The sequence below is a fragment of the Ranitomeya imitator genome, chromosome 4 (assembly GCF_032444005.1).
Source record: "Ranitomeya imitator isolate aRanImi1 chromosome 4, aRanImi1.pri, whole genome shotgun sequence".
Classification (NCBI taxonomy): domain Eukaryota; kingdom Metazoa; phylum Chordata; class Amphibia; order Anura; family Dendrobatidae; genus Ranitomeya; species Ranitomeya imitator.
Genome location: NC_091285.1, coordinates 199,447,541 through 199,471,664, shown reverse-complemented (window position 1 = coordinate 199,471,664; position 24,124 = coordinate 199,447,541). Strand labels below are relative to the sequence as shown.

At 45.4% G+C, this 24,124-nt stretch overlaps 1 protein-coding gene across 1 annotated transcript in view; it reads right to left on the bottom strand.

Annotated features, from left to right (window-relative positions):
* The window catches only part of PAH (phenylalanine hydroxylase), a 189,514-nt gene extending 165,888 nt beyond the window's left edge, over nt 1-23,626 (bottom strand). The window contains exon 1 of the mRNA XM_069764263.1: nt 23,480-23,626. Within this exon, the coding sequence (XP_069620364.1) occupies nt 23,480-23,521 (42 nt within the window). The 5' untranslated portion in view covers nt 23,522-23,626. The remainder of the gene's footprint in view (nt 1-23,479) is intronic.
* Between the last annotated feature and the right edge of the window lie 498 nt (nt 23,627-24,124).

Below are 24,124 nucleotides of genomic sequence, written 5' to 3'. Positions count from 1 at the left end.
AGCCATGAAATTCCTTCCGTTATCACTCACTACCTTGCCTGCCTCAAGATCTACTGTGCCCAGCCACGACTGCATTTCTTTCTGCAAGAACTCGGACAGAACTTCCGCGGTGTGTCTGTTGTCGCCCAAACACTTCATAGCCAATACAGCCTGCTGACGCTTGCCAGTAGCTGCCCCATAATGGGACAACTGGTGTGCAACAGTGGCAGCTGCGGATGGAGTGGTTGGGCGACTGCGGTCTGTAGACGAGCTCTCGCTTCTGCAGGAGGACGAGGAGAAGGAGGAGGAGGGGGTGCGAACGCCTACAGCCAACTGTTTCCTAGACCGTGGGCTAGGCAGAACTGTCCCGAAATTGATGTCCCCTGTGGACCCTGCATCCACCACATTCACCCAGTGTGCCGTGATGGACACGTAACGTCCCTGGCCATGCCTACTGGTCCATGCATCTGTTGTCAGGTGCACCTTTGTACTCACAGATTGCCTGAGTGCATGGACGATGCGCTCTTTAACATGCTGGTGGAGGGCTGGGATGGCTTTTCTGGAAAAAGTGTCGACTGGGTAGCTCGTAGCGTGGTACAGCGTAGTCCATCAGGGCTTTGAAAGCTTCGCTTTCAACTAACCGGTAGGGCATCATCTCTAACGAGATTAGTCTAGCTATGTGGGCGTTCAAACCCTGTGTACGCGGATGCGAGGATAAGTACTTCCTTTTTCTAACCAGAGTCTCATGTAGGGTGAGCTGGACTGGAGAGCTGGAGATCGTGGAACTAGCGGGTGTGCCGGTGGACATGGCAGACTGAGAGACGGTTGGAGACGGTATTGTTTCCGCCGGTGCCCTAGATGCAGTGTTTCCTACTACGAAACTGGTGATTCCCTGACCCTGACTGCTTTGGGCTGGCAAAGAAACCTGCACAGATACTGCAGGTGGTGCGGAAAATGGTGGCCTTACAGTGACGGAAGGGATGTAGCGTTGCTGACTAGCTTCATTTGCCGAGGGTGCTACAACCTTAAGGGACGTTTGGTAGTTAGTCCAGGCTTGCAAATGCATGGTGGTTAAATGTCTATGCATGCAACTTGTATTGAGACTTTTCAGATTCTGACCTCTGCTTAAGGTAGTTGAACATTTTTGACAGATGACTTTGCGCTGATCAATTGGATGTTGTTTAAAAAAATGCCAGACTGCACTCTTTCGAGCATCGGATCCCTTTTCAGGCATTGCAGACTGAGCTTTAACCGGATGGCCACGCTGTCCTCCAACAGGTTTTGGCTTTGCCACGCGTTTTGTCTCATTTACGGGCCCGGCAGATGGAACCTGTTGTGATGTTGATGCCTGCTGCAGCCCCTCCTCCTCCGCTTCAGAACTACTGCCGCCTGCACCCTGTTCCCCCAATGGCTGCCAATCGGGGTCAACAACTGGGTCATCTATAACCTCCTCTTCTAGCTCGTGTGCAACTTTGTCTGTGTCACCGTGTAAGTCGGTGGTATAGCGTTCGTGACGGGGCAACATAGTCTCATCAGGGTCTGATTCTGGATCAGTACCCTGCGAGGGCAATGTTGTGGTCTGAGTCCAAGGACCAGCATAGTAGTCTGGCTGTGGCTGTGCATCAGTGCACTCCATGTCAGATTCAACTTGTAATGGGCATGGCCTGTTAACTGTTTCACTTTCTAAGCCAGGGACAGTATGTGTAAAGAGCTCCATGGAGTAACCCGTTGTGTCGCCTGCTGCATCCTTCTCTGTTGTTGTTTTTTGCTGAAGAGGACAAGGAAGCGACTTGTCCCTGTCCGTGAACATCCACTAACGACGCACTGCTTTTACATTTACCAGTTTCAAAAGAGGAGGCAAAAGAGCTAGAGGCTGAGTCAGCAAGGTAAGCCAAAACTTGCTCTTGCTGCTCCGGCTTTAAAAGCGGTTTTCCTACTCCCAGAAAAGGGAGCGTTCGAGGCCTTGTGTAGCCAGACGACGAACCTGGCTCCACAGCTCCAGACTTAGGTGCAATATTTTTTTTCCCACGACCACCTGATGCTCCACTACCACCTGATGCTCTACTACCACTACCATCATGACCAGCTGACAATGAACGCCCCCGGCCACGACCTCTTCCACCAGACTTCCTCATTGTTTTAAAAACGTAACCAAAGTAACGGTATTTGTTGCTGTCAAACAACTTACACGGTGAGCTATAACTTCAGTATGATTTAGATATCCCTTTACAGGTGGGTGAGACCGCAAGGAAAATCAGGCACAATGTTACACACTCTGTTTTCAGTGGCACCAAATGAGAGAGATGCCACACACGCAGGACTGTCACTCAAGCACAAATGTCAATATTAATCTCCCACTGAATTTAGAAACCAAATTAAAAAAATTGATTTTTTTCAGGGAGAATTTAGAAACCAAATTAAAAAAAAACAGGCTTTCTATGGCCCACTATTTGAGAGAGAGAGATGGCACACCCAGGAGTCAGGACTGGCACACAAGCAGAAAGGCCAATATTAATCTCCAACTGGTTTTTTTTATTATTTCAGGGAGAATTTGAAAACCAAATAAAAAAAAAAATAGGCTTTCTATGGCCCACTATTTGAGAGAGAGAGATGGCACACCCAGGAGTCAGGACTGGCACACAAGCAGAAAGGCCAATATTAATCTCCCACTGTTTTTTTTTTTTTTGTGATTTTAAAAGGGAGAATCTAGAAACCAAATAAAAAAAATTATTTTTTCAGGGAGAATTTAGAAACCAAATAAAAAAAAAATAGGCTTTCTATGGCCCACTATTTGAGAGAGAGAGATGGCACACCCAGGAGTCAGGACTGGCAGACAAGCAGAAAGGCCAATATTAATCTCCCACGTTTTTTTTTGTTTTTTTTCAGGGAGAATTTAGAAACCAAATTTAAAAAAAAAAAAATAAATAGGCTTTCTATGGCTCACTATTTGAGAGAGAGATGGCACACTCAGGACTGGCACACAAGCCCAAAGGCCAATATTAATCTCCCACTGTTTTTTTTTTTTTTCAGGGAGAATTTATAACCCCCCCAAAAAAAAAAACAGAAAAAAAAGGCTTTCTATGGCCCACTATGTAAGAGAGAGATGGCACACACAGGGATGGCACTCTAGCAGAAATGCCAATCTTAATCTCCCACAACTTATTTTTTTAGGGAGAATTACAACAAAAAAAAAAAAAAAAAAACAGGGACTGTCCTACAATTACTATCTCCCTGCAGTAATCTCAGCCAGATATGGCAGGCAGCAATAAGGAGTGGACTGATGCACAAATTAAATAAAAAGTGTGGACAAACAAAAAAGATAGCTGTGCAGAAAGGAAGGAACAACAGGATTTGTGCTTTGAAAAAAGCAGTTGGTTTGCACAGCGGCGTACACACAGCAATGCAGCTATCAGGGAGCCTTCTAGGGCAGCCCAATGAGCTACAGCGCTGAGGAAAAAAAATGTAGCTTCCACTGTCCCTGCAAACAAAAGGTGGTGTTGGACAGTGGAAATCGCTACAGCACAAGCAGTTTGGTGGTTAATGGACCCTGCCTAACGCTATCCCTGCTTCTGACGAAGCGGCAGCAACCTCTCCCTAGGCTCAGATCAGCAGCAGTAAGATGGCGGTCGGCGGGAACGCCTCTTTATAGCCCCTGTGATGCTGCAGACAGCAAGCCAATCACTGCAATGCCCTTCTCTAAGATGGTGGGGACCAGGACCTATGTCATCACGCTGCCCACACTCTGCGTCCACCTTCATTGGCTGAGAAATGGCGCTTTTCGCGTCATTGAAACGCGACTTTGGCGCGAAAGTCACGTACCGCATGGCCGACCCCACACAGGGGTCGGGTCGGGTTTCATGAAACCCGACTTTGCCAAAAGTCGGCGACTTTTGAAAATGAACGATCCGTTTCGCTCAACCCTAGTTGCATGTAATTTTTTTGTGCGTCGAGTCTGCCATTTCTGACCGCGCATGCGTGGCCGGAACTCCGCCCCCTCGTCCCCGGACCTTACAATGGGGCAGCGGATGCATTGTAAAACTGCATCTGCTGCCCCCATTGTTCGTTATTTTCGCAGTTTGCGTCAGTACGTCGGGCTGACACATGGCGATGGCCCCGTACCGACGCTAGTGTTAAAGTAGCCTAACATGTGCTCAGTAGAACAGCTACTAGCCCAGATCTTGAAAAGGACTCATTGATTGCACTTTGTTTAAGGGTTGTGGCTGCCTCTGCACCCTAATGATGACTCATTTGAGTATCATAGCATGCATCAGAGGTTCTCAAGAAAAATGTTACCAAGTCAAAAGTAGTTAAAAAAAATAAAGCAGTTCGCATCATGCCACTTGCACCAGCCCAGTGTCTGCAGTGGAGAAGGAGGTTTTGTGAGTATTAGTCTTTGTCTTCTTTGGCAGGCATGAGATGCAAAATGGTGGAAAGATTATTAGGAGGAGGGCTCATTATTATGTATAATGTTATAGGGAAGCACAATGGGGCTAGTCATTACTATAAGGATACACAGTAGAGAGTCGCCCCCCAGGGCCGTGGGGTACTCAGTATCGGGCCCGGTGTTCACAGGGGGATGTCACGGTGGCTGCACCCCGGTCCGTGGCCCTGGGCACCCATGTAAAAGGGAAAGGTCTTTAAAGGGAATAAAGTTTGTGTTCGTGACGCCACCTGTGGTATTCGGTCAGGGTGACCGACGCTGCTTAAAGGGGTCCTCTGGGGTGATATTATGGCAGCTAGATGGTATAACTTCCCACAGGTGAAGTATGTCCCCAGGGCTTCCCAGTGTGTAGATGGTAGAATGGTGAGAAGTGCAGTAAGGAACAAGGACACAGGTTTGCAGTCTCTTTACCTCGCTTACTGAAGACTTCAGCAGCCACAGTCCAGGGCACTGGATCGCAGGGCAGGTAGGGTCCGGCTGGCTTGGAGGCAAGTCCAGAGTCCCCTTATCCAGGTGGAGAATAGAAGCCTTCCTTTGCGCTGTAGTGGTGTAGTCCCATACTGCTAGAAGCTTTACATAAGGTCCTCACAGATGTTATCTCTTTCTCTCTGTCCCCCGGATAGGATAGGACAAAACCCGTATGACTGGTGACTTGAGCCTGTTTATAGGGTCTATTAGATGACCCGGCTCTGAAGGGTGTCACCGTGCCTCCTGGGTGTTGGGTCGGACAGGGATCTTGAAGTTCAGCTGCCCTGCCGGTCTCTGATGTAAGGCATGGACAACCTCGGTGTTCCGGCTACCGGATTTCTGCACCTCAGAAAGGGGCAGCCTGCTTAGGGCTGGTCCCCTTCTGGTATCCTCTCCTGTGCTTTCTCTCCTGCACGCTCACTGCAATCAATTCTGCCTTCTAAATGTCTCTTTCTAGGAGCTGTAGCTCTCTGGCATGCATAGCTCCGTAAACCCTCTGTCCTCCTCAGACTTATGTCTGGAACTGACTAACTTTCCCTACAGACCACCAGTTATATATATATGATGATAGTAAATAGGATCAAAAGCTCCCCTTGGTGGCCTGGAGTGTGAATGTGTTGCATGTTTGTGGTACCTGGTTACAGTTATCCTTTCTTGCCTCCAAACGTAGCATCACTCTCCCTGTAAGGAAAGCGACATTACTGTGACGACCAGGACCATGGGGTGCCACACACCCCCCCATCCCCGTTAAATCCAGTACTCCCGGACTGGGAAAAGAAGAACAACAATACATGTTAATGCAAAAAGACATGCAATTTTTAAAATGCTATAAAAATAAGAAAACAAGTTAATGCAAACTGGTGCTTCCCTTTATGGGAGGTAAGAACATTTGAACGTTGCAAAACATATTTACATTGTTTGCCCATTTTGATAAGAATAGAAAACAATGTAACAACTACTAAATGCAAGTACCCTCTAGGGGTATACTATCTTTTAAGTGCTACATAAACATTTTCTTTATCTTCTAAGTGCAAAATGTTTGACTAACCCCCACGGGTTTACTACATCTCATTCATTTTATTCAAAAGTGGATCATCATGAGCTATCTTCATAACTATCTGTCTAAATTCAAGTCTCAATTTTTATTTATTATATTAACTCTTTAATATATTAACTAACAGGCATATAAAGTGCATTTCTAACCAACTCTAGGCATTAGTTCAGCAAAGTGCAACGATTCAACATTCCCTTTATGCGTGCAAACAGTATTCAAGTCCTTCAATGCTGAGGTAGTGCAATTAACACTCAAGTCAATCAAAACTTTAGAACAACAGCAACGAAGTGAGGGACCCGTCATTAACCCCCAACGTTGGGCTTGGGTGGAGTTACAAGGCGTGTATCCAGACCTGGGATCCTGCCACGCCAAATGGGTTTTTCTTCAGGTCTCTTGAAAACAAAACAACTTTCAAAACAATATTAAATGCAGTCTCTTTAAAAGCTTCTTTGTAAATCCAGTAGGAAGCACCTTTAAGAAGGTGCAAACTATTTACAGTTGAGAGTTTTTGAGCCATTCACTGTCCACGACTCGAGTGTCTTTAAACGAAATGCAACTTGTGTAAAACATAGGATCCCTTTTAAGCGTGGGACCCCTTTAAGTGTAAACCTTGGTCGGGTTCAATATACTTTTTGTAACAGCAAAGAGTTAAGTTAAACTATTTACAGTCATTTTCAAATTTGCTTTGTTCTATTATAGCAGTTGCCAAGGCACCAATCGACATCGAACACTTCCCAACCTGAAAAGATTGGTATCTGAATTCACATCTGGTGCTAGATCGACGTCATGAGTTTGTTCCTCATGTACAGTCAAATCATTAGCTGCTATCAAAGTTTGGATGGCTTGAGTACATATGTCAGCTAGTGCAGTTGCCACAGCAATTGTCTCAGTGGTGGTGATTATACACACAGTGGTACTGGTAAGGGTCTGAGGGGTTGTTGGCTGTGCAGCTGGTGGTAGTTTCTTTGGCGCTAGGTGGTACTGCTGTGGGTACAGATTTCCTAACGTTCATGGCGTACTAGCCTTTTTCACTCCTGTGACGGGTGTAGGTTACATGATCCCCTCGGCACAGATCCCCTCGGGGCTCACCTCCAGCGGTGTGCCTATGAGTGTTGGAAGCGGGCCCGTCAACGTCTCATCAGTGGTGAAAATAGTTGCTGAAGCGGGGCCTTCATCTGGGGCAGGAGCTATCATTGGAGCGAGGTCAGTGACTTGGGGAAGAGCGGCCACTGGAGAGGGGTTGGTCACCAGGGCAGGGTCATTTAGGGTACCCGCTGGTCGCCATCTCTTCTTCCGGATCTGCGCCACAAAAGCATGCTGTTCCTCCATCTCTTGGGGGCGGGGCTCCTTCTCCTCCGTGTTCCCGTCTTTGCAGATCAGGAGGCGGAATTCCTTGGCTGACGGGCACATCCACATCGTGTAATAGCATAATTAGGGGGTGTTCATCACTGTTCGCGCCACTCTGATAGTCTCCTCCCATGATGGCACACCCTTCTTCTCCGGCGCTTCTCGTGGCGCTGTAATGGCGGCGGTTTTGGCGGCAATTTTGGTAGTATTTTACGATACACAGTCTCCCAATATAGCACAGTTCTGGCACAGTTTTTAGGTGCACATGACCCGATTTTCAGGGTCGGTCCATCCTCTTCGTGATGCCAAAGATGAGTCGCCAGCCAGGGCCAAGGGGTACCGGGTCCAATGTTCACAGGGAGATGTCATGGTGGCTGCGGCCCGGTCCGTGGCCCTGGGCGCCCGTGTAAAAGGGAAAGGTCTTTAAAGGGAATAAAGTTTGTGTTCATGACGCCACCTGTGGTTTCGGTCAGGGTGACCAACAATGCTTTAAGGGGTCCTCTGGGGTGATGTTATGGCAGCTAGATGGTATAACTTTCCACAGGTGAAGTATGTCCCCAGGGCTTCCCAGTGTGTAGATGGTAGAATGGTGAGAGGTGCAGTAAGGAACAAGGACACAGGTTTGCAGTCTCTTTACCTCGTTTACTGAACACTTCAGCAGCCACAGTCCAGGGCACTGGATCGCAGGGCAGGTAGGGTTGGGCTGGTTTGGAGGCAAGTCCAGAGTCCCCTTATCCAGGTGGAGAATAGAAGCCTTCCTTTGCGCTGTAGTGGTGTAGTCCCTTACTGCTAGAAGCTTCACATAAGGTCCTCATAGATGTTATCTTTCTCTCTGTCTCCCGGATAGGACAAAACCCGTATAATTGGTGACTTGAGCCTGTTTATAGGGTCTCTTAGATGACCCAACTCTGAAGGGTGTCACCGTGCCTCCTGGGTGTTGGGTCGGACAGGGATCTTGAAGTTCAGCTGTCCTGCCGGTCTCTGATGTAAGGTGTAGAGATCCTTACAACCTCTATGTTCTGGCTACCGGATTTCTGCGCCTCAGAATGAGGCAGCCTGCTCGGGGCTGGCACCCTTCTGGTATCCTCTCCTGTGCTTTCTCTCCTGCATGCTCACTGCAATCAATTCTGCCTTCTAAATGTCTCTTTAAAGGAGCTGCAGCTCTCTGGCATGCACAGCTCCGTAAACCATCTATTCTCCTCAGACTGATGTCTGGAACTGACCAACTTTCCCTACAGACCACCAGTTCAATATATATGCTGAGTCACCTAGTAAATAGGATCAAAAGCTCCTCCTTGTGGCCTGGAGTGCGAATGTGTTGCATGTTTGTGGTACGTGGTTAGTTATCCTTTCTTGCCTCCAAACGTAGCATCACTGGACATTACTGTGATGACCAGGACCCTGGGCCCCAACACTAGCATATACTATAGGGTGCTATATAACTATTTTGAGGCACAAGTGGGTATATTAAACTGTAAGGAGGCACAGGTTGACATTATTACTTTGAGGTGACAGAGAAGGGCCATTATTACTGTTTAAGGCACTGATTATAGCCCTATATCAATTACATATAGGTGGAGGAATGTGTAGAGGGTGCTGGAAAAGTGATAAGCCAAAGATATTTGTGTGTTGCTTTCTGCACTGGCCAGGGTTGAAAGAAGTAGTCAACTTCTATATTCTAAAAATATTTTTTAAGTGCTTATGCACTAACAACATCAAAAACTTTTTAAAAACCACAACACGTTTCTGCTCTGAATTAATGCTTTGTGTTTTTTAAAAAGTTTTTTAAAGTTTTTTATGTTGTTAGTGCAATAGCACTTAAAAAATATTTTTAGAATAATTTTAATTGTAAACACGCCTCCGAAAAAGCTTTTTCCACTATAAAGTTGATAACACAGAGCCATGAAAATAAAAAATCATATTTTTTCCACAAAAATGATATTTTAGCCCCCAATTTTTTATTTTCACAAGGGTAGCAGGAGAAATTGGACCCCAAAAGTTGTTGTGCAATTTGTCCTGAGTACGCTCATACCCAATATGTGGGAGAAAACTCCTGTTTGGAACAGGTTGGAGCTCATAAGGGAAGTAGTGACGTTTTGGAATGCAGACTTTGATGGAATGGCTAGCGGGCGTCATGTCGTGTTTGGAGAGCCCCTGATGCACCTAAAAAGTCGAAATCCCACACAAATTGCCCCATTTTGAAAACTAGACCCCCCAAGAAACTTATCTAGATGTGTGGTGAGCACTTTGAACCAACAAGTGTTAAACTAAAGTTTATTATGCAGAGCCGGGAAAATAAATATTTTTTTTTCCACAAAAATGATCTTTTAGCCTCCAATTTTTTTATTTTCACACTGTAACAGAAGAAATTGGATTCAAAAAGTTGTTTTGCTGTTTGTACTGGGTACACTGATACCCAATATGTGGGGAAAAACACTGTTTCGGCACACGGCAGAGCTTGGAAGAGAAGGAGCGCAATTTGACTTTTTCAACTCAAAATTGGCTTTTTGCGTTTTGCAGAGCTCCTGATGTGCATAAACAGTGGAAACCCCATTACTACTGTTTGGGCACACATCGGGGCTTGGAAGGAAAGATGTGACGTTTTGGAATGTAGACTTTGATGGAATGGTTGCGGGCCTCATGTCGTGTTTGCAGAGTGCCTGATGTGCCTAAAGAGTAGAATCCTCCCACAAGTGACCTCATTTTGGAAACTAGACCCCCATGGAACTTATCTAGATGTACCTAAACAGTGGCAATGCCCAACAAGTGACCCCTTTTTGGAACTAATCTACTGCTTCCTGTATGTGAATTTTATAACGCAGTGGCATACGTGAGTTGTGTAGTGTTTGTCAGGTTGTCATACATCAGTTGTGTAGTGTTCATCAGGTTGTAATACGTCAGTTGGGTAAGTCCGAAATGAATTTAGTAGTGCATGGATGTGTGGTACAGTCTGAAGCACTCTTTCATACACAGGCCAGGTTTATTGGGACAGGTGTCGCATTGATAAATGGTCTCCCTGCGTATTCCCCTTTTATAGCACACAAAGGTGTCCTCTTTTGCTACTTACCTTTTTTCCACTTTGAGGGACCTCCCCCAGGAAATGTTGACCTGGTATGATATGAGCACCATCAGTTCCAGAAGTAATGGGGCCCGCTCCTTCCTGATCTCCAAAGATTAAGGCCTTGGTTACTACCTCCTGGAACTGAAGGCACGACATATCAGTCTGGCCTGCACATTGTGACAGCAGGAAAGCGTTGAGCATTGCCATCTGTATGATGTGCATGACCAGCTTCTAGTACCACACCTTGGCCTTTCTCAAATCACTGTATGGCTTGATCAGAGAGATCAATGCCCCCATCTTTTTTTTGCTGCACCCCAGTACCCAATCCGGTTTGCAAACTTGTGTAGAGGTACCTTGTACAGTGCTGAGTGTGCTGCCATCACCATGTATGTGATCAGAAAAAGACACCCCGCCTTTCCTTGTACTTGACCACCAGCAGGTGGTTGCTACATTGGGCTCTGCTGAACCCCTTCTGAGCATCTGTACAATTAGCGCTTTTGGGAGGCCTCTCTGATTTTTGCGGACAGTACTGCAGGCTTCGGTACCTGGCGCAGAGAGGGACTTAAAGAGTGAGATGCTGGCATAAAAGTTATCCACATAGAGGTGATAACCTTTATCCTGAATTGGGTGCACCAAATCCTACAATTTCTCCACTCACTCCCAGGACTGAGGAGCATTCGGGGGGTTCAATCCGAGTGTCCTTCACTTCATAGACTCTAAACCCGTGGGTGTACCCTAAGGTACTCTCACATAGCTTATAGTGCTTAATGCCGTACCTGGCCCTCTTACTGGGGCAGGTACTGATGAAAATTGAGCAGCCCCTTGAAATTACTGAGGGACTCATCCGTGAAGATCTCCCTTTGGGGCATGTACACTTAAGCAAACTTTTTGTTGAAGTGTTTGATGACCGGCCGAACTTTGAACAGATGGTCATAGTAGGGGTAATCTCAGGAAAGACACCATGCATTATGTGTATAATCCAGGAATTTGTGGATAGCCTCAAAACATGTCCGGGCTATGACCATTTGGAACACTTTTGTGTTGTATAAAGCATCAACACTCCAATATTACCGAAGTTCTGGCTTCTTCTGGATGCCCATGTGAATGGCCAGGCCCCAAAACTGCGTAATTTTAACTGCATCTACAGGAGACCAATTAGAAAATTATGAATTGGGGTTCTGTGCTAAAAATTGATGAGCGTACAAATTAGTTTGGCCCACCATGAGGTTAACAAAATCCTTAGAGAAAAATACTTTGAAAAATTTTAGTTCTGTGCGGCTGGTGGTGTCAAACTTGATACCTGATTGTGCCACAAAATCAGGAATCAGTGGCTCATATTTTTTTGGGGAGGTCCGTACAGGGTCAGTAATGGGGGCACTGGATCATCTTCTGGAATGGGGGGTGCTGCTTCACCGTTTGTCCTGAGACATCTGCGTGGCGGTTTAGCAGCACCTGAGGAGGAAGACAAGAAGGAGGAAGAGGACGAGGAGAACGAATCTGAAAAATAAAGAAATGTGGGATCCTCTCCCTCGCTATCAGTATCAGAGGCAAGAAAATAATAATCCTCCTCCACTGAATAGTGATTTTGTCAGTACTTTACTTACTTGTGTGTCTGCGATAGTGCTTGGTGTAAACCTTTTTGTATGAAAGGAAAAAGCTAAAATAAAAAAAGTCAGTGAAAAGAAAAGTTTAAAATAGCAGGCACGAGCTCTGATGAGTGAACTGCATCACTAATCAAATCTCGGCGGCTGCTGGATGTGCACATGAAGGTGGCGAATAAAAAAAGTGTAAAACAGCAGGCACGAGCTCTGATGAGTGAACTGCATCACTAATCAAAGGTCGGCAGCTGCTGAATGTGCACATGAAGGTGGCGAATAAAAAAAGTGTAAAACAGCAGGCACGAGCTCTGATGAGTGAACTGCATCACTCATCGAAGCTCGGCACTTGCTGGGTGAGCACACGGAGGTGGCAAAAAAGAAAAGTGGAACAGCAGGCACGAGCTCTAATAAATGAACGGTGTCACTTATCAAAGCTCGGCAGCTGCTGGATGTGCGCATTGAGGTTGCGAAAAAAAAAGTGTGTAAAACAGCAAGCACGAGATCTGTTGAGTGAACCACGTCACTAATCAAAGCTCGGTGGCTGCTGGATGTGGGCACGGAGGTGGTGCAAAGGGGGAGAAAAAGAAAAGTGGAAAACTGCTGGCACAAGCTCTGATGAGTGAACTGAATCACTAATAAAAGCTCAACAGCGGCTGGATGTGAACATGCAAGTGGCACAAAGGTGGGGTGGAAAACAGCAGGCACGAGTGCTAATCTGTGAACTGCATGGAGGTGGCGCAAAGGGGTGTGGAGGGGGAAGGGATGAAGAGGTGGAAGAGGGAAGAGGGGGATTGGGGTGGATGAGGAGAGATCGGGTAGGGATCAAAGATCAAACACTTACAGTTGTTGTCTCTCTTCTTTCTTCTGTCTTGTCTTCTTTCTTCTCTGTTCTTTGTTCTTCTTCTTTGGCACCACAAGGCCCAGCACAGTGCAGATCCTGTAGTGTGACCACTCTGCAGAAATCATCAGCCCCTGTGAGGACCTGCAGAGCAGTCACAGACAGGTCACAGAGTGGTCACATCACTGCTTTGCCCTGTCATTGGTGCGATCGATGATGACATCGATCACACCAATCAGAGCTGGCCCTGGTGACGCTGGTGTTGCCAGGCACCAGCCTAGGCATTGCCAGGCATTATCCTAGGATCGGTGTTCTTACAGCTCCGATCCTAGGCTGGTCACAGCACGGTCTCACCACGGCTGTGCCCTGTGATTGGCGCAATCAATGTAATTGTCAATTGTGCCAATCAGTGGGTCCAGACAATGCCTGGCATTGCTGGGCACCAGCGTAGGATTGGTGCTCTTACAGCTCTGATCCTAGGCAGGTCACAGACAGGGCAGTGTGGTCACACTGTGGCTGTGCCCTGTGATTGGCGCAATCTATATAATTTTCGATCGCTAATCAGAGTTGGTACAGGCCATGCCTGGCATTGCCAGGCAGCAGCCTATGATCGGTGCTCTTGGAGCACCGATCATAGGCTGGGATATCAGCATTTCAGGCAATCTGATTGCCTGAAAAACTAAGAATTGAACAGCCAATCACAGTGATCATGGTTGCAGAAGGGAGGCGACACCCCTCAGGATGACAACACCATCTACCCAGAGGTAAGATGGCGACGGAATTTTAATGCGATCACCGCGACTTCAGTCATCGTGTCGCATTAAAAAAATGAATTAATAATCTGTCGCTGGTCAAATAGGCATAGGGTACATAGACGGAATATTACCTCCGATGTCAGAAAGGGGTTAAATAATGTGCGCCTCTTCTATTTCAGCAAGACTGGTGCAACATGATTGTGCACTACGTCAGCCTTGATAAATTAGCCCAATGCTCTTTAGTGGCTGTATCCATTTTTTTAGACAGGCAGAAATGTAGAAAACTACATTCGTGTTCCCCTCTGAAATGATAGACCTGGCCACAAAAGTGCAGGTAGAGAATCCCCTTATTTTCCACTTGTCACCCCCTGATGAAGGCAGACGCCGAAACGCACGTCGGGGTGGACGCATCCAAGGGACTGGCTTTGCTAATAACCTAACTGGTAATGTTGATACCTAATAGGCATTATTGCACACGCACCTTATTTGACTTTTCAGTCTATTTATAATATAAATGTACCATGTTGGTCGTTTATTAGTGTCATACAATCTAGCTACCGTACCTACATGTTTTTTTGGCATTTTCTATTACCGTATTATATAGACATCATAGTCTTTTGAATCAGTGTAATGCACATATGCACTCTATTGATTCTTTAATATACCAATAGGTATATATTCTTATCTTCATTGTATTATAATATATATATTTTTTTCCATTTTACTATTTAATATACAAAATTTAACTGTATTTAAACTTTTTAAACCGTTCATGTCTATATATATATATATATATATATATATATATATATATATATAATATATATATATATATATATATATATATATATATATATAAATTGTCTAAGGGTCTCTTCCGTCTGTCTGTCTTTCTGTCTGTCACGGATATTTATTGGTCGCGGCCTCAGTCTGTCATGGAAATCCAAGTCGCTGATTGGTCGTGGCAAAACGCCCATGACCATTGCCATGACCAATCAGCGACAGGCACAGTCTGGCGGCAACATGGCTGTTCCTTCCTCCCGCAGTCAGTGCCCGCTCCATACTCCCCTCCAGTCAGCGCTCACACAGGGTTAATGGCAGTGCTAATGGACCGCGGTGTAACATACTCCATTAACGCAGCTATTAATCCTGTGTGACCAACTTTTTACTATTGATGCGGCCTATGCAGCATCAATAGTAAAAAGATCTAACGTTAAAAGTAATAAATAAAATAAAAAATCGTTATATACTCATCGTCCTTCGGCCCCCGGATCAGGAACAGGTCGTTCCCTCTCCTCGTGACGCCCCGGTGACCGCTCTATGCATTGCGATCTCGCGAGATGATGACGTATCGGTCTCGCGAGACTGCTACATCATCATCTCGCGAGACCGCAATGCACTCTGGAGACCGGAGTGCGCGAGGAGCATCTGTAACTGCTTCGCTTGGTTCCGGGGGACAACGGAGGGTGAGTATATAACTATTTTTTATTTTAATTCTTTTTTTTTAACAGGGATATGATGCACACATTGCTATATACTACGTGGGCTGTGTAATATACTACGTGGGCTGTGCAATATACTACGTGGGCTGTGCAATGTACTGCGCGGGCTGGGCAATATACTACGCGGGCTGTGCAATATACTACGAGGGCTGGGCAATATACTACACACGCTGGGCGATATACTACGCGGGCGGTGCAATATACTATGTGGGCTGTGCAATATACTACGTGGGCTGGGCAATATACTGCATGGGCTGTGCTGTATACTGCGAGGGCTGTGCAATATACTGCGTGGGCTGTGCTATGTACTACATGGGCTATGCAATGTACTACGTGGGCTGTGCAATGTACTACGTGGGCTGTGCAATGTACTACGCGGGCTGTGCAATTTACTACGCGGGCTGTGCAATATACTATGCGGGCTGTGCTATGTACTACACGGGGGACAACGGAGGGTGAGTATATAACTATTTTTTATTTTAATTCTTTTTTTAACAGGGATATGATGCACACATTGCTATGTACTACATGGGCTGTGTAATATATTACGTGGGCTGTGCAATATACTACGTGGGCTGTGCAATGTACTGCGCGGGCTGGGCAATATACTACGCAGGCTGGGCAATATACTACGAGGGCTGGGCAATATACTACACACGCTGGGCAATATACTACGCGGGCTGTGCAATATACTACACGGGCTGTGCAATATACTACGTGGGCTGGGCAATATACTGCATGGGCTGTGCAGTATACTGCGAGGGCTGTGCAATATACTGCGCGGGCTGTGCAATGTACTGCACGGGCTTTGCAATGTACTGTGCGGGCTGTGCTACGTACTACGTGGGCTGTGCTACGTACTACGTGGGCTGTGCAATGTACTACGTGGGCTGTGCAATGTACTGCGCAGGCTGTGCAATGAACTACGTGGGCTGTGCAATGTACTACGCGGGCTGTGCAATGTACTACGCGGGCTGTGCAATGTACTACGCGGGCTGTGCAATTTACTATGCGGGCTGTGCAATATACTATGCGGGCTGTGCTATGTACTACATGGGGTTTGCAATGTATTACGTGGGTTGTGCAATGTACTACGTGGGCTGTGCAATGTTCTACGTGGGCTGTGCAATGTACTACGTGGGCTGTGCAATATACTACGTGGCTGTGCTATATACTACGTGGGCTGTGCTATATACTACGTGGCCTGTGTTATACACTACGTGGCCTGTGTTATACACTACGTGGCCTGTGTTGTACACTACATGGCCTGTGTTATACACTACGTGGCCTGTGTTATATACTGCATGCGTGCTACTGCGCGGGCTGTGCAATATACTACGCGAGCTGTGCAATATAGTACGTGGGCTGTACAATATACTATGTGGGCTGTGCAATATACTATGTGGGCTGTGCTATATACTCTGTGGGCTGTGCTGTATACTGCACTAAGTGTTGACTTTTAAAAACGACACCAATAAAAGTTAAATTTTAATTCTCATATCTCCAGCTCCCTTTCCCTTTCCCTTATTGCATATAAATCCCTGAAAAACAGGATTCAGGTGAGTCCCTGAATGAGCAGTTCATTAAAAAAAGGAAAATATTGTTCAATTGGTTTCCAACTATAGGGGTCGATTCATCAAAGTTTTAGGCCAGAAAATGATCCTTGAAGCTTTACAAACTTGCAAATTTTGTTGCTCAACAGTAAGTAAAAACTGTGACTTTTGGCATTTTTTTGTTAGTTTGACTCAGCTTGACTGAAATCAATGGAGCTGGCATGGGACAGGGGGCATGGCCACAAGCTTGTCATACAGGTGCATCTCACTAAATTAGAATATCATCAAAAAGTTCATTTTTTCAGTTCTTCAATACAAAAAGTGAAACTCGTATATCAGATAGAGTCATTGCAAACAGAGTGATCTATTTCACGTGTTTATTTCTCTTAATGTTGATGATTATGGCTTACAGCCAATGAAAACCCAAAAGTCATTACCTCAGTAAATTAGAATACTTTATAACACCAGCTTGAAAAAATAAATATTAAATCTGAAATGTTGGCCTACTAAATTTATATTTATTAAATGCACTCAATACTTGTTCGGGGCTCCTTTAGCATCAATTACTGCATCAATTGTTGTGAAAATTTTGGATTCTCGTGTTTCTAGACGGAAACTCCAGTATCTGGTTAAATGGAAGGGTTATGCTCAGGAAGATAATTCCTGGGTTTTTGCCTCTGATGTCCATGCTCCAGATCTTGTTCGTGCCTTTGATGTGGCTCATCCTGGTCGGCCTGGGGGCTCTGGTGAGGGTTCGGTGACCCCTCCTCAAGGGGGGGTACTGTTGTGAATTCTGTGGCTGAATTCACTCCTGTGGTCACAAGTGGTACTGCATCTTCTGAGCTTCCTCCCTCAGGTGTTCTGGTGAGCTCGTTGGCTGCTTTGTTATTTAACTCCGCCTGATTCTGTCTTCCTTGCTCCTTGTCAATGTTCCAGTGTTGGATCTGAGCTTCTGGATCTTTCCTGTGGCCTGCTGCTCTGCTTAGATAAGTGCTTCTTTGCTTTTGTTGCTACTTTTTCTGTCCAGCTTGTCATTTCGTTTTGCTGGAAGCTCTGAGACGCAAAGGGTGTACCGCCGTGCCGTTAGTTCGGCACAGTGGGTCTTTTTACCCCCTTTGCGTGGTTTTTTGCTTTAGGGTTTTTTGTAGACTGCAAAGTTCTTTGCTATCCTCGCTCTATCTAGAATATCGGGCCTCACTTTGCTGAATCTATTTCATCCCTACGTTTGTCTTTTCCTCTTGCTAACAGTCATTATATGTGGGGGGCTGCCTTTTCCTTTGGGGTATTTCTCTGAGGGAAGCCAGGCTTGTATTTCTATCTTCAGGCTAGTCAGTTCCTCAGGCTGTGTCGAGTTGCATAGGTAGTGTCAGGCGCAATCCACAGCTGCCTTTAGTTGTGTTTAGGATAGGTTCAGGTTTTGCGGTCTACAGAGATTCCACGTCTCAGAGCTCGTTCTATTGTTTTTGGGTTATTGTCAGATCACTGTATGTGCTCTGATTGCTGGCACACTGTGTCACTGGATTGCCTACATAACAGTACAAGGAGCCAGGAAGACAGAATCAGGCGGAGTTAAATAACAAAGCAGCCAACGAGCTCACCAGAACACCTGAGGGAGGAAGCTCAGAAGCTGCAGTACCACTTGTGACCACAGGAGTGAATTCAGCCACAGAATTCACAACAGTTTACATAATCTGCATGATGTGGTCGTGTTGGGGTTGCCATGGCTGCAAACCCATAATCCAGTATTGGATTGGAACTCTATGTCGGTATCCAGCTGGGGTTGTCAGGGGGTACATGGTGATGTTCCATTTTTGTCTATTTCGTCATCCACTCCTTCTGAGGTCCCAGAGTTCTTGTCTGATTATCAGGATGTATTTGAAGAGCCCAAGTCCGATGCCCTACCTCCGCATAGGGATTGTGATTGTGCTATCAATTTGATTCCTGGTAGTAAATTCCCTAAAGGTCGATTATTTAATTTATCCGTGCCTGAACACGCCGCTATGAGCAGTTATGTGAAGGAATCCCTGGAGAAGGGACATATTCGCCCATCGTCATCACCACTGGGGGCAGGGTTCTTTTTTGTAGCCAAGAAGGATGGTTCGCTGAGACCGTGTATTGATTACCGCCTTCTTAATAAGATCACTGTTCCTGGGCTTTGCTAATTTTTATCGTCGCTTCATCTGTAATTTTTCTAGCATTGCCAAACCATTGACCGATTTGACCAAGAAGGGTGCTGATTTGGTTAATTGGTCTTCTGCTGCTGTGGAAGCTTTTCAGGAGTTGAAGCATCGTTTTTGTTCTGCCCCTGTGTTGTGTCAACCAGATGTTTCTCTTCCGTTCCAGGTCGAGGTTGATGCTTCTGAGATTGGAGCAGGGGCGGTTTTGTCACAGAGAGGTTCTGGTTGCTCAGTGTTGAAACCATGTGCTTTCTTTTCCAGGAAGTTTTCGGCTGCTGAGCGTAATTATGATGTGGGCAACTGAGAGTTGCTGGCCATGAAGTGGGCATTCGAGGAATGGCGTCATTGGCTTGAAGGAGCTAAGCATCGCGTGGTGGTATTGACTGATCATAAGAACCTTACTTATCTCGAGTCTGCCAAGCGCTTGAATCCTAAACAGGCCCGTTGGTAGTTATTTTTTGCCCGCTTCGATTTTGTGATTTCGTACCTTCCGGGCTCTAAAAATGTGAAGGCGTATGCTCTGTCTAGGAGTTTTGTGCCCGACTCTCCGGGTTCATCGGAGCCGGCGAGTATCCTCAAGGAAGGAGTCATTGTGTCTGCCATCTCCCCTGATTTGCGGCGAGTGTTGCAAAAATTTCAGGCGAATAAACCTGATCGTTGTCCGGCGGAGAAACTGTTCGTCCCTGATAGGTGGACTAGTAAAGTTATCTCTGAACTTCATTGTTCGGTGTTGGCTGGTCATCCTGGAATCTTTGGTACCAGAGTTAGTGGCTAGATCCTCCTGGTGGCCATCTCTGTCACGGGATGTACGTACTTTTGTGCAGTCCTGTGGGATTTGTCCTAGAGCTAAGCCCTGCTGTTCACGTGCCAGTGGGTTGCTTTTGCCCTTGCCGGTCCCAAAGAGGCCTTGGACACATATTTCGATGGATTTCATTTCTGACCTTCCCGTTTCTCAAAAGATGTCAGTCATTTGGGTGGTCTGTGATCGCTTTTCTAAAATGGTCCATCTGGTGCCCTTGGTTAAATTGCCTTCCTCCTCTGATTTGGTGCCTTTGTTCTTCCAGCATGTGGTTCGTTTGCATGGCATTCCTGAGAATATTGTTTCTGACAGAGGTTCCCAGTTTGTTTCAAGATTTTGGCGAGCCTTTTGTGGTAGGATGGGCATTGACCTATCTTTTTCCTCGGCTTTCCATCCTCAGACTAATGGCCAGACCGAACGAACCAATCAGACCTTGGAAACATATCTGAGATGTTTTGTTTCTGCAGACCAGGATGATTGAGTTCGCCCTTAATAATCGGGCCAGCTCGGCTACCTTGGTCTCTCTATTTTTCTGCAATTCTGGGTTCCATCCTCGTTTCTCTTCAGGACAGGTTGAGTCTTCGGACTGTCCTGGTGTGGATTCTGTGGTGGACAGGTTGCAGCAGATCTGGACTCAGGTAGTGGACAATTTGACCTTGTCCCAGGAGAAGGCTCAACTTTTCGCTAATCGCAGACGCCGTGTGGGTCCCCGACTTCGTGTTGGGGATCTGGTTTGGTTATCTTCTCGTCATATTCCTATGAAGGTTTCCTCTCCTAAATTTAAACCTCGTTTTATTGGTCCGTATAGGATTTCTGAGATTCTCAATCCTGTGTCTTTTCGTCTGACCCTCCCAGACTCCTTTTCCATACATAATGTATACCATAGGTCGTTGTTGCGGAGATACGTGGCACCTATGGTTCCATCTGTTGAGCCTCCTGCCCCGGTTTTGGTGGAGGGGGAATTGGAGTATATTGTGGAGAAAATTTTGGATTCTCGTGTTTCTAGACGGAAACTCCAGTATCTGGTTAAATGGAAGGGTTATGCTCAGGAAGATAATTCCTGGGTTTTTGCCTCTGATGTCCATGCTCCAGATCTTGTTCGTGCCTTTCATGTGGCTCATCCTGGTCGGCCTGGGGGCTCTGGTGAGGGTTCGGTGACCCCTCCTCAAGGGGGGGTACTGTTGTGAATTCTGTGGCTGAATTCACTCCTGTGGTCACAAGTGGTACTGCAGCTTCTGAGCTTCCTCCCTCAGGTGTTCTGGTGAGCTCGTTGGCTGCTTTGTTATTTAACTCCGCCTGATTCTGTCTTCCTTGCTCCTTGTCAATGTTCCAGTGTTGGATCTGAGCTTCTGGATCTTTCCTGTGGCCTGCTGCTCTGCTTAGATAAGTGCTTCTTTGCTTTTGTTGCTACTTTTTCTGTCCAGCTTGTCATTTCGTTTTGCTGGAAGCTCTGAGACGCAAAGGGTGTACCGCCGTGCCGTTAGTTTGGCACGGTGGGTCTTTTTGCCCCCTTTGCGTGGTTTTTTGCTTTAGGGTTTTTTGTAGACTGCAAAGTTCTCTTTGCTATCCTCGCTCTATCTAGAATATCGGGCCTCACTTTGCTGAATCTATTTCATCCCTACGTTTGTCTTTTCCTCTTGCTAACAGTCATTATATGTGGGGGGCTGCCTTTTCCTTTGGGGTATTTCTCTGAGGCAAGCCAGGCTTGTATTTCTATCTTCAGGCTAGTCAGTTCCTCAGGCTGTGCCGAGTTGCATAGGTAGTGTCAGGCGCAATCCACAGCTGCCTTTAGTTGTGTTTAGGATAGGTTCAGGTTTTGCGGTCTACAGAGATTCCACGTCTCAGAGCTCGTTCTATTGTTTTTGGGTTATTGTCAGATCACTGTATGTGCTCTGATTGCTGGCACACTGTGTCACTGGATTGCCTACATAACAATCAATGTGGCGTGGAATGGAGGCGATCAGCCTGTGGTACTGCTGAGGTGTTATGGAAGCCCAAGTTTCTTTGATAGCAGCCTTCAGCGCGTCTGCATTGTTGGGTCTGGTGTCTCTCATCTTCCTCTTAATAATACCCCATAGATTCTCTATGGGGTTAAGGTCAGGCAAGTTTGCTGCCAATCAAGCACAGTGATACTCTTGTCTGTAAACCAGGTATTGGTATTTTTGGAAGTGTGGACAGGTGCCAAGTTCAGCTGGAGAATGACATTTCCCTCTCCAAATAGCTTGTCGGCAGAGTGAAGCATGAAGTGCTCTAAAATTTCCTGGTAGACGGCTGCGCTGACTTTGGTCTTGATAAAACACAGTGGACCTACACCAGCAGATGACATAGCTCCCCAAACCATCAAGGATTGTGGAAACTTCACACTAGACCTCAAGCAGCTTGGATTGTCTGTCTCTCCACTCTTCCTTCAGACTCTGGGACCTTGATTTCCAAGGTCTAGTGTGAAGTATCCACAATCAGTGATGTTTTTCAGGAGCCATGTCATCTGCTGCTGGTGTAGGTCCACTGTATTTTATCGGGACCAAAGATAGGAAATTTTAGAGCACTTTATGCTTTCCTCTGCGGACAAGCTTTTTGGAGATGGAAATGTCGTTCTCCAGCAGGACTTGGCACCTGTCCACACTGCCAAAAGTACCAATGCATGGTTTAAAAACACCAGTATCACTGTGCATGTCTGGCCAGCAAACTTGTCTGACTCTTACCCCAGAGAATCTATGGGGTATTGTCAAGAGGAAGATGAGACACCAGATCCAACAATGCACACGAGCTGAAGGCTGCTATCAAAGCAACCTGGGCTTCCATAACACCTCAGTAGTGCCACAGACTGATCGCCTTCATGCCTTGCTGCGTTGATGAACTAATTGATGCAAAAGGAGCCCCGACTAATTATTGAGTGCATTTACTGAACATACATTTCAATAGGCCAACATTTCGGATTTTAAAATAATTTTTTCCAGCTGATGTTATAAAGTTTTCAAATTTACTGAGATAATGACTTTTGGGTTTTCATTGGCTGTAAGCGATAATCATCAACATTAACAAAAATAAACACTTTAAATAGATCACTCTGTTTGCAATGATTCTATATAATATGAGTTTCACTTTTTGTATTGAAGAACTGAAATATATTACATTTTTGATGATATTCTAAATTTGTAAGATGCATTTGTATTAATCAAAATCAAAATAGTCAGCGCTTTGTACGCAGAAATGTTACTAGCTTATTACATCAGCCTTGATAAATTAGCCCAGTGTTCGTTAGTGGTAGTGTCCATTTTTTTTTTAGACAGGCACAAACATAAAAAACTGCATTCTTGTTCCCCTCTGAAATGACGGACACCACAACAAAAGAGAAAGTAGAAAGCCCCCTCAATCTCCGCTTGTCTAATTTTTATGAATGGCTCCATCAGAGGTGCATCTGCATCCAGTTTCTCAGGGATTCAGGCGCACGCCATTAAATCTCTGATGAAGGCAATGTACACTTAGCCTAATAAAGATTTTTAAGCTAACATAGTGAGGTAAAAAGGACATCAATAAAAAATGATGGGTAATTAACATATTCCTATGTGTTAAAATTTTGCCATTGAAAAAAACTGAACCAAAAAAGCATACTCAGATTCAAAAAAGCATTTAACGTCCATGCAAAATCTGGTATACAGAGTATAAAACATACCCAAGGTACTAAGTGCTAAAGCTGATAGAATGCTCTTCGACTAGGATGCATAACTTTTTTTTGTATTTAATTTTAGTTAAAGTAAAAATAGAAAAACTATTGTACAGTTACTGAATTAATACCATAATGTTTGCAAATTGCTTACAAATAAATAAAAGGCTACAGATCTTAATATTTTCTATATAAAAAGAAAATCCATGTAGAACAATGAGTTTCTCAGCTGCTCCAACTTACATATGCATGTCCCCCATTCATTTTGCAGGTATCTGCATTCATTCTTGTTTGAGGAATGATTCACTCAGTCGCTGTGAGGTCACGGAAGTCACCTATGTGAAGACTGAGATGTCAAAGCCAAGAGAAGAGTATATAAAGCCCCCTCTGCTCCCCATATCCCAGGTGTTTAGACACTCCTCATCTATGTCACTAAAACCACCGCTTTTCCATCATGTGAGTGGCTGGATTATGCCATCGCCTCCTTAGTTATTTGCTTTTAGGAAAATATGCACTTGGTTCTCATCAAAATAGCAAAGGCTGTAACCTGGTTTTCATCCAAAACATGTGTGTTGCACCAGAGTGGCAACAAGTCCCTGTGTTTACTGTCTGCATTTAGACAACTCTCATTTACAATTGTTCATGGTTGCGGAGAAGTATGATCCACATGGATATAGGGTGGTTAGAGGGTTGCTGTGTTCTTACTTTTCATGTATTCTTATTTCTCTGTCTTTTTTTCTTTTTTTTTGCTACATTACACTTGTTATAACTTGCATCCTACTGTCTTAGCATACAAAATATATAAGGCTAAATTCAACATGTAACATTACAATAATATATAAAACTTCATATATAAGACTTCAATCTGTCATTGATGTTAGAGGGGGC